Source organism: Leuresthes tenuis, unplaced genomic scaffold (assembly GCF_036924035.1).
Source record: "Leuresthes tenuis unplaced genomic scaffold, fLeuTen1.0.hap1 SCAF_16, whole genome shotgun sequence".
In the NCBI taxonomy this organism is placed as follows: Eukaryota; Metazoa; Chordata; class Actinopteri; order Atheriniformes; family Atherinopsidae; genus Leuresthes; species Leuresthes tenuis.
In genome coordinates, this window is record NW_027325370.1 from 10,547,814 (window position 1) to 10,566,508 (window position 18,695).

The 18,695-nt window shown below is 38.8% G+C and overlaps 1 protein-coding gene across 2 annotated transcripts in view; it reads left to right on the plus strand.

Moving 5' to 3' along the window:
• The first annotated feature begins 431 nt into the window (after positions 1-431).
• The window catches only part of LOC140272332 (TOX high mobility group box family member 2-like), a 78,529-nt gene continuing 60,265 nt past the window's right edge, over positions 432-18,695 (plus strand). The window contains exon 1 of one of the 2 annotated variants that reach the window (XM_072367733.1): positions 432-1,030. In XM_072367733.1, the coding sequence (XP_072223834.1) occupies positions 926-1,030 (105 nt within the window). In that variant the 5' untranslated portion in view covers positions 432-925. The remainder of the gene's footprint in view (positions 1,031-18,695) is intronic. The other variant, XM_072367734.1, reaches the window with a different exon arrangement.

Consider the following 18,695-nt stretch of genomic DNA (forward strand, 5'->3'; position numbering starts at 1 on the left):
ACCTATTCAGTAAATGAGAGGAGTAAGACTCATCAGTGACTTTTTTTCCATTTGGACTGCCTTGAGCTTTGAATAATCAGGTGTTGTCAACATAATATAACAAGGTGAGGTTGTAGGCATGCAAACCAAATTTTAGGTTGCATTTATTGGATTCAAGTTGTTGGGAGCTTTGGGCTCTGTAAAGCAAAGAAAAAATAAGAATGCATACAAACATGGTCGAACTACAGAGATTTTGTGCAACCTCCTCCCCTCCGTCTTGACACAATAACCTAAATGGAAGCTTTTATGAAGCACTGATGGAAGCAGAGTGCGCTTTATAATGCACAGCCGTGCTCACTACTACATTTCCAGCTAATCAGAGGCGCGCAGTTGCAGAAAGGAGAGCGGTTGCCAAGGCAGCCACCAATCTCCCCTCCCCCTTCTCCCTCCGTTCCTCTTTCCCGTTTATTATCGGCAGAGGTCGCATGGCAGAGGGAAGTCCAACCACTTCTGTGCTGGAACCAATGCAAGAATATGCACCTCCATAACAAAGCCTGTATGGATCCCTGAGAGCAGTTGGAAAACAGAGGCGGCAGATTTGTGGGCTGCACTTCAGTCATGAAAAATACCTTATCAGGCAGGATCTAAGTTGGAGGTCTGCATTGTTTTTGCCAACACGTGCGCATCAATGAATTTGCCCTCTCCGTTTTGAGTGAGTGAGTGTTTCGCATCCTGGTGCGGGGCTCTGAGGAGGACTGCGCATCATCAGAGTTGGTGCCGAAGTTCGGCCGCGAACGGATGTGAGGGAAGAGTGTGTCGAGTAAAACTCCCCCACTTGTGTTTTGTCTCTCCCGCTTTGGTGTTGTGTTGTGTTGTGTTTGCCAAAACAATAGTGAGTCAAAGACGCTGAAAGTGATTTCATGCCTTCAGTCTCGCTCAACCTGAGATGGACGTGAGATTTTATCCTGCGCCCCCGGCAAACGTGGGTTCATGCTCCCTGCCGACTGATCCAAGTTGCCTGAGCTCGCTGGACTATTATCACTCGAACAAGGTAGATAACACTCTGTGTACTCTCATGCACTGTGATAGTTAACGTCTCACCTGTGTCTATATGTGAACCAATAGTTCCTGTAATGTTCATGAAATGCAAATGCATGTTTTTGACGCGTTTTTATTAACAAACGCTCACACTGCTTTTACAAAAATGTCAAGTGTCAGCAGGTCAAGTATCTTGGATTAGAACGAAGTGGTTTTAATTTAGACTGGAACAGGACTTCAAATTAACACTATTAGGCAAAACGAAACTAAACTTTAAAACTGAAATGTGTAACGTTCTTTTCCCTCCCATCGTCTTTGGTAAGAATAGGCTTAGTCTAACTTTTTCATCCCTGCACCAAGGTATAAAATTATCATCCCTCTGTGGTTGCACAGTTGTGTTTTGCATAAAACCGGGATAAAATGTCCCACCCGACGTGGAATACCAGGGGCTGTATGGATTCCATACTGCCCCACTCTGCTCTGCCGTCCCACATTATGTTCTCTATATGATTTTATATAGCCTTCGTTGTTTTCCGCTCGGAGGTCAGCGATTAAATGGATGCGTGCCAGTAATGTAGTGTTAATTACTTTGTAACAAGAAACCACGGAGTCTGGCTGGTACAAGTATCACTCTTTTCTCTCTCTCAGCTTTGACACCCTGCGGCTTTTTGGCTTCTTGACCTGCGCTGAGTCAATTGAAGGAGCGCAGGTGGTGTTTTAAAACAGAGAACGAATGCTTTACGAATTAAAGATGACGAATGAAGAAATAAATGAACCAGCCCTCTTAAAAAAAACCTGTACTCTGATAGAAGGATATGATTGACACTAGCAATTTGAATTTTTAAACAAAATGCGTGACGCATGAGATAAAAGCAATGCAAATGAATATACTGTTATAGAAATCCTAATTAATTCCATAAACACAACACGTGGAAATATTAGAAAAATAATTTAAAGACATTAATAACACCTCAGTAGTGTTAGTAGGGTCAGCCATCTGTAATTAATGAATAAAAGTTTGTTTTCACTTACCATGGTTGGAATATGAGCAATCATCAGGTCTGGGTGTTGGATGAGTTTGTTCTTTCTCAGAATAAAGATAGCTGTCAAGTATGACAATGGGGGAATGATGCAAAAGACAGTTGGGGATGTTTGCCTTTCACTGTGTGGGCAATGGAAAATATATATAACTGATCTGAACATTCCAGTAATCTCCAGCTTCAGGTCCTAATGAGTAGTGCTACTATAAGTTTTTCAGCATCAGTGGCTGGAAAAAAATAGTCAACATGCAGTTTTATTCAGCACCTTGCATTTCATAATGAGTAAAATAAGTATATAAAACATTGATTGATGAGGCAGGTTTACTCCTGTGACACACAAATAGGCTCAAACAACTGTCTCCACTGCACAGGCTATATCGTTTTGTAGGTCAAATGAATTGGGATCATCCTCCATGCGGATAATCCCTAGAAAATGCTGATATCCATGCACACTGTGTGAATCCTAGAAACAAAGCCACTAGATATATTAGACAATATAAAAAGGTTTCATGCGGGAGAAAGTGACACTAACTGCTGTCAATGACATGAAAATGTGGTACCCCTCAAAATTACAAGTGTTAATTTGAATTATTGAAATATCCCTGCTCTTTTTACTTGGAATTCAAAGGGAGGGGCAATTTTCTATCGTCACATGTGTAACACAAGCTACCTTCAATAGCAATGCAAATGAGACCCGCAGGGATCATTTGGTGTCCTGTTAACACAGTGCAGAAGGTCAAGTTCCTTCCCTCACACTCTCGTCAAACCGACCGTGTCATAAAACAGACATCTTGTTCGTTGTGGATGTACTGTATATGGATCAGATCAGATCTCTAAAAGCCGTGGTTCTCCAGTTTATAAATTTTGAAGTCCATTTCTGAAGCGGCAGAGAGGCAAAAGGCTAATGATACTATTGAGGTCAATTGTTTTTAAAGGCTTACTTTGCATATTCAGGCGGATATTTTGGTTTGTAGCTGAATTGTTGATAAAACTGTTGGCTTCCAGTTTAGCTTGAGTATATTCTATTAGAATGATATTACAGTAAAACACTCAAATTACTTAAATAAAGAGAAGCAGTGAATAAGATTTAGGACCATTATTTCTCTTGCTATTTCAGTTTTTAAAACAATTATAATGTGAAAAAACATCTCTTTTCAGCACTGTGACTAGAGGTATTAATGCGAGTCACGCGTCCGTTGATTTGGACAAAATGAGCATGTGTTTTTATTTCAGCTTTATAGTCTGTTTATGTCTAAACCTATTACGTTTATCACTGGCTTTTGATGCTGCGTGTGGGCACAACTTTGAGTAATCAGCAAGTTTATGTGACTTCGAGGGAACACGTGCCGTTGTCATGCCTTCAGCTTCTGTCACACTGCTCACTTGGAGCTGCAGCTTGTTTTGTTCATAACTGTTCATAATCATAATAGATTTCACTTGATTCAGTGTGCTAATTATTGCTGTTATCACCTGTAACTACATTAATCAGTTTGGCTTGGCAGCGTTGTCTATGACAGGAGAGAAAACAACTTGAAGGCAGGAAATGTGAACTTTTTCCTGTATTTGGCGACAGATGTTTGCAATCGGTTAGCCCTTAAACAAAATGACTCATTTTGTCGGTTAGTGCTAGGACAGTATTTACTGAGACACTGTTCTTTCAAACACATAAAAATGTGTGAATGCACAAAATGAGCAGAGAACACACACCAAGTACAGATTGCTATGATTCAGAGAGATCTATAAATAACCCAGAAGATCTGTACCTCAGTACTTTCAATACTAACTTTATTTCTCTTTAAGTGTCTTTATTACTGTGGTACTTTACCACAGCTGAAAAAAAATTTCACATAGTCATAACTTTATATCAGTTTTGTGGTGATAGTGTTACAAAAGTTACTGTACTGTAATGTTCTAATGCTCTCAGTTGCCTGCTGCATCAAACACACACACACACATATATATATTGTGCAATTTATGTTTTAGTAAACATTTAAAGCAAACACATACATATACACATACAACATGTCCGACTGTAATTGTACTGTGGCTATCTGTGTCTCCAGCACTTATAGTTTACTCTGTGAAATGGGAACACAGTGTCTGCTCCTTTATTTGAATACCTTAATCAAACAGTGCTGACTGCTGCTGCTACTGCTCGGGTGAGGTGCTGCCTACAGTACGGCAATAGCATAGAGTGCAGAGAGAGTACGGCCTGTGTTTATACACTCAGGCCCCACCCAGCTTATATATCCTCCCAACAACTGATATCTGCCTAGATAGAGCATGACTGAAGAGCTGGCTTTGTTAGTTGGTGGTCTCCTCTGCCTCTGATAAGCTGGGGAATGATGTGCCCCATTTGAATACCTTATCGCAGTTTTATTTTTTATTACAGTACAGTCTTATGTATGCCGTGCAAAGGTTTGGTTACCTCCTGTTAACATATGCGGTGACTTTCCATTAAGCAAACATGCTCAAGTAATACAAGCTCTTAAATAAACACAAACATAGTTTGGTGTTAGATCTGGTTAAATGTTAGAGATTTAATTGTGATATCCTTAGAGCTTGTACACGGCTGATAAAAATAGATTATTTCTCATAATGTTGGCTGTAATATCTCTTTGTGGTGAGTGGTGTTTTCATTATTAGCTAATGACAAACTCTGTGGTATGTGACATTCGGACAGAGAGAGAGAGAATGAAAGGATGAGTGAGAGTCAAATGGGTTGAAGTAATCAGTGGCCAGTATGGGGACATGGGGAGTTTGTGTGTGTATGTGTGTGTGTGTGTGTGTCTGCGCATGCTAACTCGGGACCATTCAAGCGTTTTGCTGACTACGGAATCACAATCACAATTGCTTTCATAGCCCTGTGCAGAGGAAGCCCGTGCATACCACAGTAAGGGCCAGTGACACAGTGTGAGCAGGGGCAGAGCAAAAACAGCCACTAAATCATATTCTCCCTGCCCCTACACACGAAGAGATTTTTGATTGGGATTCAAATCATTTGAAATAATTTCAATAAAACCGCAATGGGCTCTGACACGGGCTGTGTCACAGAGCCTGTATGAGGCACAGAGATTTTTTGCCTTCGGAATTTTTTTCATACTGTATGTGACTTTATCTGACACGTCCTTTTCCCAGCTAACCACTAGGAGTCTTCATCTTTTTTTTTTCCTTTTGCAGCTGTGTATACAGTAAACAGACAAGCATGAATATTGATAAGACTCCTGGTCCACGTGGAGGAACATTAATCACTTTTTCACCATTCCAATGCCTCATGTCTCTTTGTCTGACCTTTAAATGCAGTGTTTGATGTGCTATGTGAATATGAGTATGACTGTGTGTGGCAGAGGTGGAGAGGGGGCCTACCCATGTGCTAATTATTGGCCGTGGCAGTACTAAGCTACTTTGTCGTCTGTGGGTACCAGTGCTTCCCCCTCAGCGTCTGTTACCATAATTAAGACCAGCCGCCCCACTGTAGTGTGCTTACATTAGTCAGCCCAAGCCTTCCCATGGGGCAGTGCAATGGCATTCTTATTCGTACAGCAGAAGAAGAAAGAAAAAGAAACAGAGCCAGCACCTGCTGCAGAGTGGGCCCCTGGGTGTTTGGTTAAATGTTGATTATGTATGTTAATGGCTGCAAACACTCAGAAGTAAGGGTCGACTGATGTGTCTTTTCAGTGCAGTACCCATACAGATTATGTTTTTTTGGGTAGACCAGTATAAATTTGCAAAGATTTTTTTTTTTTTATATCAATGCAAAATCAAAAAAGTGAAGGGGTCTCCTCAATTTGGGCATTATCAGCGCAACTATAATTTTGATAGGTAAACTGTCTTCAATAATTGTACTTTAAAAGCACACGTCTCAGTCTCCAAATGTAACACCATATTAGTCATATTAGAGGAATGCATACGGAGCATGCAACATATATTTAATCTCTTGTCTTTTCTCAGAAATCAGTACTCCACCATAAACACTGTTGCACATTACCTCTCTACTAAGTAAGGTAAATTAGGATATTTGGACACAAAATGTTTTTAAATAATACCAATAAGTTACTAATTACTTATCTGCCAAAGCCCCGGTATAAATATACAGCTTATATTGTATGTTAGTTGCTTAGATGTTTCATTTATGGACAGGAGGGGCTTTTGTTTGCATGGTATGGCTACACTTTTCCTCTTAGAACTGAGGGTCACATAAATTAGTTGTTTAGTGCTATTAGTTACGCAAATTTATTCAGAGTAACCATATTTTACATGATGAAGTATGTCTGATATGATGGGAATTGTCTCTTCCAATATAAACATTTCGAAATCTTAAGGGCACAAGTGGTCATTGAATAGTTGGTCAGAAGTTGCTCTTTTTCTAAGTTGGAAACCTGTACAACAAGCAAAAAAAAATCACATAGCAAGATGCACCCTGAGCAGATGCTTTGGTGGTCAGCAGAGGGTCCCTGGCAGAATTCTGGATTGGTTGGCCAATTGTTAGAGATGATTTTGTTTTTCTTTGATTTCCAAGCATAGACCCAACTTTTAAACGGTCCATATATTTTCAATAGTGGTGAGGTGAGGAACTTCGGAAGACCATTGAAAAACCTTAATATCAGCCAGCTTTATCCATTCCATAAACAGCTTGGATGTGTAAGTACAGTCAATAGGTGTGTTTGACTTTATGCAGCACTGTGCAGTCCTGACTTAAATTGATTGAAGACGGTTTTGAAGCAATGTGCACTTATAAGGAATCTTGTTGGACTTTCGTTAGCACCAAAGAACGTCACATGACACTAAAGCCTCATGGGAATGAGGTGGCTGGAAGCAGCACAGGTAAGATGCTGCAGGTGCTCTCCACTTGCTGCAGCACCTAAGATCCACCTCTATGACAACACAGCTCTGGATTGATTGAAGGTTTCACTGACACACATGATGTGTGAACGTTTACGTCTGGTCAACTGTGAACAACATTGGATGGATACAAGCAAGAACTTTCCTTGTGATTTCATTGATGAATTTAACATGAAATGCGCAAAAATAAAAACTACCCCAATGCTACCACACAAACAATAGTGAATATGGTAAAAGGCATGGGGTGTTATGATTTATTAACTTTGAAGCTTCTCATTGTACTGGTGATTTGGACTTGCAGAAAGGGAACTTAAGAGATGCCCTCACTGCTGAACTGTTCATCTTATCAACGAAAATAAAAAATCAATTTCAAGACCAGTTATAGGGGTTATTTTCAGATTTAGAACTGAGAACTTCCCTCTGCTTTTTCCAACAAAATCCATAGAGACTACTATAAAGATGATATTCATTCTTGTAATATGTTTCAGCAGACTACATTCAATGTTGAGTCATTCTAGTATGTGTTTTGTGAGGTTATAACAGCATTTTCTAAATGGTTTGTTTATTCTTATTTTCATTTATTCATCTATTCATCTAGCAACTTCATTAAATCCCTCTGGAAATATTTTATGAGAATGGATTTTGAAAAGTGGATGATAAGGGAAAGGCGAATATATACCATATCAGGACCAAACAAATTCCTTCACAGATGTGGACTCATTAATGTCAGAAACGGGTTTTTACCTTCCTAACGAGTTAAGCGGTCTTGAGAAAGCAGTGAGATGTAGAGGAACTAAATAAGCCTTTGCAAAGACTTTGCTAGTACATCTTCTATCGATATCACTAACCATATCCATGTCGCTTTCTCTTCACCTCCTTTCCAAAGTGATTTGGCAGTATTTAGAAGAAAAATTTGGTAATAATAACAATGATAAGAGTATCATTTCTAAAAGTGTTGCTCTAGCTGATGTTCAGCCAGCCAGACTGGAGTTAGAATTGTGTAGCTGAGGTCTTAGGAGGATGCCTTCAGGTCAATGAGGATGAAAAGCCAGCTAAGGGAGAGATGGTGGTGCCTGGAGTCCGCTATAGGATTTCCACGGGATCAGTTGCTCTTGTAACCTATGTATATGTCACAGTCTGCCCTGTCTCAGTTTATGTCATGTCAGTTTATGTTTAATCATCTTTTGTTCTAGTCATGTTTTTCCCCTGTCACGTTCAGTTCACTCAAGTCACCTGGTTCATTGTTCACAGCTGCACCGCATTCACTGATCACTCCCTTCACAGTATTTAGCTTCCCGGTTTCCTTTCAGTCACTGCAGAATCCTCACCATCCCTTCATGCTTCCACAAAAAGATAAGTTTGGTTACCTGCCTCATAGCCTGTTTGATATAGTCATAGTGTTTTTTCATAGCCTTGTTTTGTTTAGTGTTTTTTCATAGCCTTGTTCTGTTTAGCGTTTTTTTTCATGTTAAGTATTTTTGATGATCCGGCTCTGCCGCGCCTTTTGTTCCTGCTCCCCGTTTTGTGAATAAACCTTTTGATTTTGGAAAAGAGCTGCATCTGGGTCCTACCTTTCCACCAGTCCCTGACAGTATATATATATATATATACACATGTGAAAGTATATATACAAATTATATATATAACTTTGCCTAAATTACATAGGCTAGAACTTGGTGCAAAGTGAAGGACTGTTGGGTGCCAAAAGAGCCAGATATTTTTACTTAACTTAGCCAAATGAAAAGAGCTGGAGTTCCCATCACAAGTGGACCATGACACTGGTGTTCCAGCAGCTTCAAATTCATTGCAGACCAGTGTCTTGGTGGTAGTTGTTCCTGACTGTTCGAACCAATTTCCTTTTGACTGAGGTTTAGAATTTGTGTCCTCTTCCAAACCTTGGCAAACACCTCTCAATAACTTGTATCTAAGCGCAAATGTTTGAACTGATGATCTTGGAATCTGCAGTTGTTTAGAAATGGTTTCATTTGACATTCTTGCCTTGTGTAATACTATGACATAGCTCAATTCTGCAATCCTCTTTCTTAAATTTGCACTGTGAGCTCCTTGGATTCCAATTACACTGAGTTGGTCAATCCAATGAATGCTTTCAAACCAAGCCTGTTTGCACAGAGAAGCTACCAGATATAGTCACTCATGATCACCAGCAGAAAGTGTAATGACAAATTAGAAGAATTTTCAGAAGTGTCTATGCAGATATTTTTGCCCTGTAATTATAGTTATGAGCTTATGTTGATATAGAAAAATAAATGAAAACTTATTTAATTTTTCTTAAAGATGCATATCGTATAATGACTCTTATCCAAAAAAAGAACAGTTATTGAAAGCCCAATATTTGCATGATATTCATGTTCTTGATAACTTTCTGTAAACTTCTGAGCAGAAATGTATAGTTGTTTTTTTATGTATTCATATGAATACACTATATTGTATATAGCCTTAATAAATGAATCTGATCGATCTATGTACAGATTATGCTGTACCTGAATGCATGTTTGCACTGTTTAAATACACAATGTTGTATGTAATGTATATATGAACTGTATGTATGTAAGCATGGAGAAGCCTGAAAGCTGGACAAATATTCCCAGCTTCCTGAGGTATGTCCTGTGCAAACACCAAAGGCCATGATATAAGTTCCTTGCCAGGGATTTAAGGCTCTTTCTTTCAGTTGTTTTCACTGAATATCTTTTACAAATATTATTGGCCATGTTTACATTAAGGTCTAAAGAGATAGGATTCATAAGAAAATTCAGTTAATGGTCTAAACCAAGACCGACATACATGAGATCATCTAATGAAAAGTTGGACATTTGAGTCAAGCAAATATTTTTGGAGCAATTGAGTTTTTCATGAATTCACTGACATGCAGCAATTTGAACTGTGAGAGGGTGCCCTGAAGAAAGGAAGGGTTGATCCATGTGTTCCTGAATCTGCTCTCTTTCCCCAGTTGCGACTGCTTCAGCTTGTCCCTTGTCAGTCAAGAGCATGTGTTTATTATGTGTGACATATTTAGCAGGCATATATAATTGCCTCTGCAAAGCTGTAATCGTCTGCGTCCAATTCAGTCAGAAGACTGTGGGAGCCCACAAAGCCACAGAGGTAATCAAACTGAGGCTTATTGTTCCTCTTTGAGAGCTAATGATGAGCTCCATGGTCGTTTTCAATAGGCAGAGAGCAAAGTGTGACATAAAGTACAGTGGTAATGCTATGGTTTTACTACCGTCAATGGTATTATCCTTGGTTTAAATACTAGGAATTGTCTGAAACAGAAGAAAAAGGGAAAATATATTCTAAATTTATAAGCAGTGAAACAAAAAATAGAACTAGATGTTAAAAAAATGATAGAGTTTTGAGGAGACTTGTGGGTTTAGAAAGGGAGGGAAAGCCAAAGAAAGAGGCCCTCTCTTTGTGTTGTCGACCTATTTAATCTGAAGCTGGCTATGAGCCATGCTGATGAGTGATGTCGCTAAGAAAAACAAACAGAGGAAAGAAAAGTAGAATTTTGGAAATTATGACATATGGTCATTGGTGTTATGCTATTGAGGACTGTCTGTCTTTTAACTAAGCTTCAGCAACCTCACAGAGGCTCAGTAGGCTTGTTAACACACAGGAAAGGGAAACTTGAGCAGATCTTTTTATAGAATTGTTAATAACACAGTAGACAGTAGTGAAAAACCATAGCCCAAAGCAGCTCTTACTGGAACAACCCACATGAACTAAACAAGTACATATGTATGTGTAAGCATAAGTGTGCATGCTTCTCTGTGTGTGTTGTTTGTACCATAGCAATGGATAAAAAAGCATTCAGGCCTTTTATTTTAGTAACGTATTCAGAATTCTACTTAAAACAGCAGTAACAAATAACATATAAACATATAATTAAAAGTTCTCATAATTCATCAAATAACCTCTGATCGTGTCTTACAGCTTCATATACTGTATCATATACTGTTAGATAGTCATTATTAATAAATGCAAGTTGCATTTTATAAATCTGGCTGAAAGCTAAGCTAAACTGTGTGTTAATGTATTTACATCTTGTAACCAAGACGTAAATTAAACCAAGTTGTTACTTCTATGTCATCACATGCAGATACTTCGTCAGGACCACTCACTGTCACTTTTAACCAAACAGGATACAGCTTTAGTTTCAGTTTTCAGTTTGCAGAATAGTTTGTGAAAACACACTGTTTTCCAATGAGGTAAATTGACCCATTAATTTTATTAATTTGTTTATTCTACTCCAATAATGCATGTTGGTCTTAGGACTTTTGTAGTCCTTGTTTCACAGTCAAACAGCAACAGGTACAGTTAGGCCTCTAAGTCTGGAAAGGCTTTGGGAATGTCATAAGCAGAAACAAGTGTTTGTGGCAGCCAGGAAGGGAAAGGGAATGAAACTGAGAGATGATCATGTTTTATTAAACTTGATAATGCAGCCTAATCTGTGGCTTGGGTTACACATTGCTTTGTGGGTAATTAGAGATCATGTCATTTGCCCGGCCTGCTGAATAATTGCACTCCACCCTAATCCCCTCCTATTCGCCTTTTGCCCACCACCTCCTTGCTTGTCTACCGCTGTCACTCTCTAAAAAACCTGCATGAAAATTAACAAGCATGGCAGCCATATTTCAGATGGATGGTCATCAGAAAGTTTTTCACCTTGCTTTGAGATACTTGAAAAAGTGCTTAGAATTCAATAAGGGGAAGTCGACAGTGGAGCACTTTGTGGTTGTTTTGTGGAACTTGTTAGATGAATGACTAATGCCTCCTGGCAAGTGCCCCAGGTTTACTATTACCAAAACAATGGCACTTGATACAGACCAGGCCAGCCTTGGTTTTCACACAGACAGGAGCTCAGGCTGCTGTTTTCTTTTGAACCCTAAATGCTGACTGCCCATTCATGCAGCATCCCCTGAACACAGAGAGGCACACAAAGGAAATTCTCAACTGACACGATGACTTTTTGAAAAAAAACAACAGCGTCTTTCAGCACTCTTTGTCCCCAATTTTTCTGTTTCTGCATCTACATTTAGCTATTATCATATTGTAAAACTGTAGCCATGTTTTGACTCACACGCAGGCAGACACACGCACGCACACACAGTCAGTGAAGTACTGTGATGACTTGCCTTAGTCTAAGTTTAACAACTAATTTATTGAGCTGTCAAAACATTTTAGGGAGAAAGTGGTGCAGTCTGGTTCAATTTTAGTGCAAAAGCATCAGACTAAAGAAACAGGGCAAACACTGGAATGCAAGCCAGTTTAAACTGCAGCTGTGTGTTGAATTCATGTCGTGTTTCCCCGAGAACTCATGTCATGTCTTGTGGTTTGAGCAAAAATCCCCACTGCAAGTAATAATACATGAAAGCAATGAATAAACCCACTGTCAAGAAGCAATATACATTTACTGTATTTATCTCAGTGGCAATTCACAAAACCTCATCCTACAGTATGCATTAAATGAATCATTGAACAAAGTGTCCCAGTACATTTCTTATCATGTTGAGTGCACATGTTGATAATAGCATTGTCATAGATATAAACCACAAATTATAAACACTAACTCAGTAATGTGTGCTCACCCACATATGTTGCATTAGATTCTTTAATTATTACAGTCTTCACAGTCACCAAAGGAGTACTTGCAAATGATCATTTATTCATGAACAGTATTTCATAGGGAAACATGTTCATACTGCTGTCATGTAGGAAACAAACTTTCAAATATTTCATGTGCCATCAGGCTGACTACATTTGCATTATATTGCATTATTGCATTATTGCATAAATATCTCAAAATGCAAAACTGAGTCATAGCCAAAGTGCTCATGTAGTGTGGTTTATGGCATGGCAAGAAGGTTTTTCTGTGTTGATGTAGCTAATTGCTTGTGGCGGCTACTTTCAGTCTACATATATTGTTTGTGTTTTTGTGGGTAGGAGTTGGTAATGAACTAAAGACAAAAAGAAAACAAGAAGACTACAGTTAAGACGTTAAACAGGGTATAAATTGGATCTAGACAGATGACATCAGGGCTCTTTGACGTCTGTGTCAGACAGTCGAATCAGTTAATGAAATGCTCTTAGCATGTCTAGTTTTTATGTGATGATCATCAAATAGGCCTGAAAACCTGTTCTGCATCCCTTTTGGGGATTGTCGTAGAAACATCCACTTTGGGAGTAAGCATTGCTTTAATTTTTAACGTCCCAATAATATTCTGTATCACCAATGATAATGTAATCCACATTTCATGTTGTAGAGTTGGGAAACTGGTAAAACCCTTCAATTGGCCATTGACAGTCGATATGTCTTTCACATTCTTTCTAATTGCACAACCATATATTTTTATCTAATTGAAAATTATCAAGCTCAGTGAAAACAGCCAGACAAATATATAGTGACCTCTGGGGAAAAAAGATCAGTCATCGTTAGATTCAGCCAGTTGTCTATACCCAGTATTTTTGCCCAACTGCCCAATGTATAAGTCAGTATTCAAATCACTGCAAAAAAGATGAAAGTGTTAGTTTGCAGGCTTCAGTAATTTAATGATTGGCTTGCATATAATGTTGAAATGCAGGTTGGAGTTGCCAGTGTCATAGTATGCGGACCGCACAGCGGCCTTATTTCTAGGGAATTTTTCAAATTTTCTTAAGTTATTGATTGTCTATCATTTATGTGTTACTAAGTGTGTTCAAAATGAAAGAATAGACGTTTGTTTGAATAATAAATTATGTGATTGAATGGAGAAAATAACAAAAGAAAAACACAACAAATTGCCCAATTTAGACAATTAGGACAAATTTTGAACCATGCAGGACCACACACACACAGACAGGGTCACCCACACACCCACTTTTACACCTCTAACCCCCTCTCCACACACATCCACACACACACACTTCCCACCTAGCTTTGAGGCATTTCATTTCCTCTCTTTCTGTGACAACATCACAATATAATGGGACATGGTGTCACGTGAGAAGAGCAAGTACACGGAGTGATCAAATTGCTCTTTCTGTCTCTCTCCAGCTTGAAGGGCATAGCGGTCAGTCGTTACATAAATGAGGGTTGGTTCAATCACAGAAAAATGTGCTTTGTGTCCTTGTGATAAGCAGAGTGATGAAGCTCATGAAATATAATATCCTGTTGTCTTTTTTCCCTCAGGATTTTTATAATATACCTTGCTTTCTATGCTTACGTTGGCGGAAACCTGACCAGTATGGTTTTAAAGCTTTTTTTTATTTAAAGGACAATAATGGACATCAGAATTAACATGCAAAGTGTAATCATGAAATATTTCTAGAAAAAATTATATTTTGTATTCACAGTTCCTAATGAATTCCTCTTAAAGTTATTTTTACACAAATTTAATTCTTATTTTTTTCTTGACAACTATTAATTTTCGAGAGTAAGTGACCAGCAAAATGTATATTTCATCCATTTGTTTCCAAAGAAATGATCACAGACCTGCAGGATTGCACTGCCTGTTTTGTCAAACAAGATAAACAATCACAGAGACTCGTAGGACTCATTTAGAATCACCAATTAACCTGACCGGGAGAACATGTCCTCTCTGCAGAGAAAGGTCCCCGCTGAGATTTGAACCTGGAACCTCCTTGCTGTGCAGTACTAACTACCATGCCACCATATGGCCCCCTTTTCCAGTGCCTAATTTTTTTGTTTATTGGACCTTGTTATGGCTGAGGCTTGCTCCAGGTATTCACAGTATGCTCCATCAGAGCACCATCATCTGCTTTTCACATACTATTTTCAGAAGTACCTGTAATTAAGTCATCTCAGAGTCTTAAGAGTGTGACTTCAGCTCACCGAGCTGAGACCAATCTGCCACTAATTGTGCCATCTCTTAATTTCTAATGGAGTAAGGGCTAGAGGGAATGCTGCTTAATGAGCTGTAGTTACTATGTGTTTCTGTGTGTGTGTGTGTGTGCGCTCTTTTATCTGTTTACTGTAACTGTTATTGCCCTCGTGACTAGAAAAACAAGTGTGAATAAAGCAGCAGTTCCGTTTTGATTTTGTTGTCTCATCTCTGCTCTGCAAAGCACTCAGAACGTCTTTGTCTTTCCAAAAGCAAATGTAAATGTAATGAATGGTTAATACACCCTTAATAAGAAGCTAAATTGACTGTACATTGACAGCAGGAGCAGCATAAGTAGTTTGGAGATGCATACTCCCTTTTACACATGCAGAGAAGTGCACTATCTTAAGAAATGTGACAGTGGAAACCCCAAGTGAAAAGTGTTTTTGCCCTCGGCACTCATGTTATTGCTCAGAAAGCATGGCTGTAGACTGGAACTGGAAAGGTTGTTTACATTGCCTTGGGGATGTTTGTGTCATGATTTAGATTCCAGGCATTTCAACATCCAAATAAATCAGTTTAGACTTCTGAGAACAAGTAAACCTCTAAATGAAGAAATCAGCCTGCTGGATTTAAATCCTTTTATGTAGTTTTACCTCTAAAGCCCAAACAAATCTGTTTTCAGGTATTACAGACAAAAAAGTGTAAAAATTGACAACGCAAGAGGTGTTTTGGCCATGCAGATGTTTACTTTTTAATTGCAATATAAGGTTGGCTTAAAACGTACTGTATGTATGTGTTGTATTTTGATCACTTTTCAAAATAATTGTTTTCCATCATATGATTTTGATGACAACACTGAGAAACAAACTAAGTCCCCTGAAGACACATGCCTACATGAAGCTTTCGAATACTTCGGTGACTTCATTGTATTTTTTCTACCTTATCGCCTTTGAGTAGAGTTTGCTTTTGCAACTGACTCAAGGCCCTTCCTCTTATTGTTTCAATATGTCAGAGCATTGTTTGAATGAGGTCAACCATTACCGATCAGGCCTGGGGCCAGCTTGACTTCAGCTGATTTAATTGAATCTACGACATGAGTCAAACTCAAACAAGCAGAGACTGCTTTGCCTTGACAGCCTCATTACTCCACATTAAGAACTCATTTCACAATGCATTTTGACTTTGGGTTTGACAAATGGTGAAAAGGGAGGAAATCAAATAAGTGAGTACATTTTGGATGACTGCTCTTGAAATGCTCTGTCTGAAAATACTACAGTACTGTACATATATTAAGATGGAGAAAAAAGTATTTCTGCTCCTTTGTCTAAGTCAATACGAATGCCTTCTGGGTTAAAGTGTCCCCATGTTTGCCAACTGCAGTAATGGAATGACATTCAATGCCATTTTCCCTCTTAAATGGAATTTTTGTTAAAGCCTTATGAATTCAACCTGCCTTGTCACTCAAGGCACAGACATTGCTGAGAGGCGAGAAAAATATGCGAATGAAACCTTTCACTGCAGATTTGACTGTTGGCTGTGAGCAGACCAAATAACGATGCCTTTATTACATCTATGGCATTCCAAACAAAGAAGGCATTCTTGTGACATACCAGAAGATGTTGTATCAGGCAGTATAATGACTTACATTATGTCTATAACATGTACAGAACAGTCACAGAATAACTACAGTGTGCTAGCAGCTTTGTAGCATTTTATCAGCTCAAACCCCGGCAAGATTTCTCAATTAAGCACGCATTCTTTGAGAGCAATTGGCAGTTTGGTCAGAGCTCACTGGGAACAAAGTGTAGGGCAGGCTCAATGTGCCAGGGCTTCCCTCCACAATGGGGAAGGAAATGTTGAGACTGCAAGGGCTGTGGAGTGGAGATATGGCAGTGTTTGCTTAAGGCTAGGTATCAGGCACAAAAACAAACATGGCTGCCCCTAATGAGTCTGTTTGCCAGCCAAAGGTAAAGACAGCTGTTGTCTCCTGCCACAATGAAGCAGGCATCAGTACCAAGGAGCACAGAGGAGCACTCTGCATCCCCATAGTAACGTTCACCTTGTGTGGACTCAACAGGGGACTTATTAAGTCTTCCGTACAGAAAAATAGTGAGTGAAATGTAAATTGTAAGGCACTTTCATTAGGTCTGACTGTGAAATGAAAAGATTTATTAGGTCTCTAGAGTGTTAAGGTGAAAACGGTTGTGGGAGTGTGACACATCTATGCACTGAGGTTAGACATATAAGTCATAACATATTCGAGTGAGAGTTGAGAAATTATGGCTTTCTCTGTTTGAAAAAGCAGAACACGTGTTGTTCAGCTTTTTTAGAGACCATACTTTCCTGTTTTCTGTCTTTTGGGACTGGCTAAACTTTCTCAAAAATCTCCTCTGGTGTGAAGTGGCTTCTCAAAAATACACTAATGCACATAGATATAAGTGAAGTGGGGGGTATTGAAACCTCGAAAAGCACTTTCCTTCCTTGTGAGCAAATGAATACATTCTAACTCTACTTGTCCAGTAAAATCAGCACTGACAGCTTGCTGTACACCACAGCTAATTTTAGACTGAAGCATATAAAGTGAGTCTAATGCACAAGCATTTTGTACAGAAGAGAGAAGAAGCTGAGAACATTAAAGGTTTAGCCGTCGATTGCATCAGCACTGCCTCTGTTGAAGCAAATCACTCCCAGCCCCCACTGTTTTCCTGGCATTGTTTATAGTGCATTTTGAGCTACTGAATGGAAGACATTTTTCCATTATTATTCTGGCCCCTGACAAAAAGGAATGACTGTGTCACAGTTAAATATAAACATTTGAAGTTTAATGGATGAGTGCGCTGTAAGGACTCCTTTTTAGTTAAACAAACCAACCAAGTTGACCTCAGCTGTAGATTGGGGCAGGTGTTTGTTTAATTAATGCTATCATCTCTATATCTGAGGAAGGCACAAAAGTTTAGTTCAAGAACATTTATCAATACATGTAACCATATACTTGTATGTTGTTGTTCTTTGTATTGTTTTAAATCTGTACCTAAGCAACTCTACTAATGTATTTTTAAATGATTGCTGTTTAGATAATATTTCATGCACTATACAAATGCAGCATATTGGAGTTTTCATATTTCATATTCTTGCCAACTTTACTGTGTGCTCTTAATGTCTCATAAGAAACATTTTAATATTGAAATTAGATTGTGGTTGTTAAATAAATGCAGCTGAAAGGTACATTTCCTGTTTGACTGTTTCAAAGAAATGCCACATAGCTTAACCATGGCAGTGTTATAACTGCGCTGAGAATGTCCCTCAACACATATTCAATGCTTCGTGACCTGGATTATGACTAGTGATGTGGCTGGTTTTCTCTGTCCCACATGTTTGCAGTGATACCACACATCACATGTTGGTGCCCAACTTTGACTCATCTAATTGCTGATGCATCCATTTGTGGGATTTTTGGTGTTTACGGCCCTGTGAAGCAGCATTAATATGTAGAGAAGAGTATTTTACTCGCTATGACAAAAGTGTGTCCACGTTAATCACTTTTTAAAGACAGTTTGAAAATTGTGGTTCCACCCATCACAGTGGCAGAAATGATGCACTCGTTAGTTTGATCCTCCTTATGTGAAGTCAAGGAACAAGTCAGACCTAATGAGCGAGGCACAAGAAAAAAAGGTTCTAGATGTTAATGTCTATTAACTAATTATCAGTAGCGCTGCATTCGAAGCTGATCTGCTAAAACATCTGTTGTAACTAAACCATGAAGACACTGCTGTATTTTTTTCATGGCATTGATCGTATCTCTTCTTGTATATCTTGTATATATTGTATGTATGTATATCCTGTTGTACATATACGTCTCCATGGTTGCTATTTCTTAGCGCTTTGATCACTTATTTGCAGCTGTGTCTTTCAATTAATCTGAAGGTACAGTTTCTTTGAAGATTTTGTTTTTGACTGG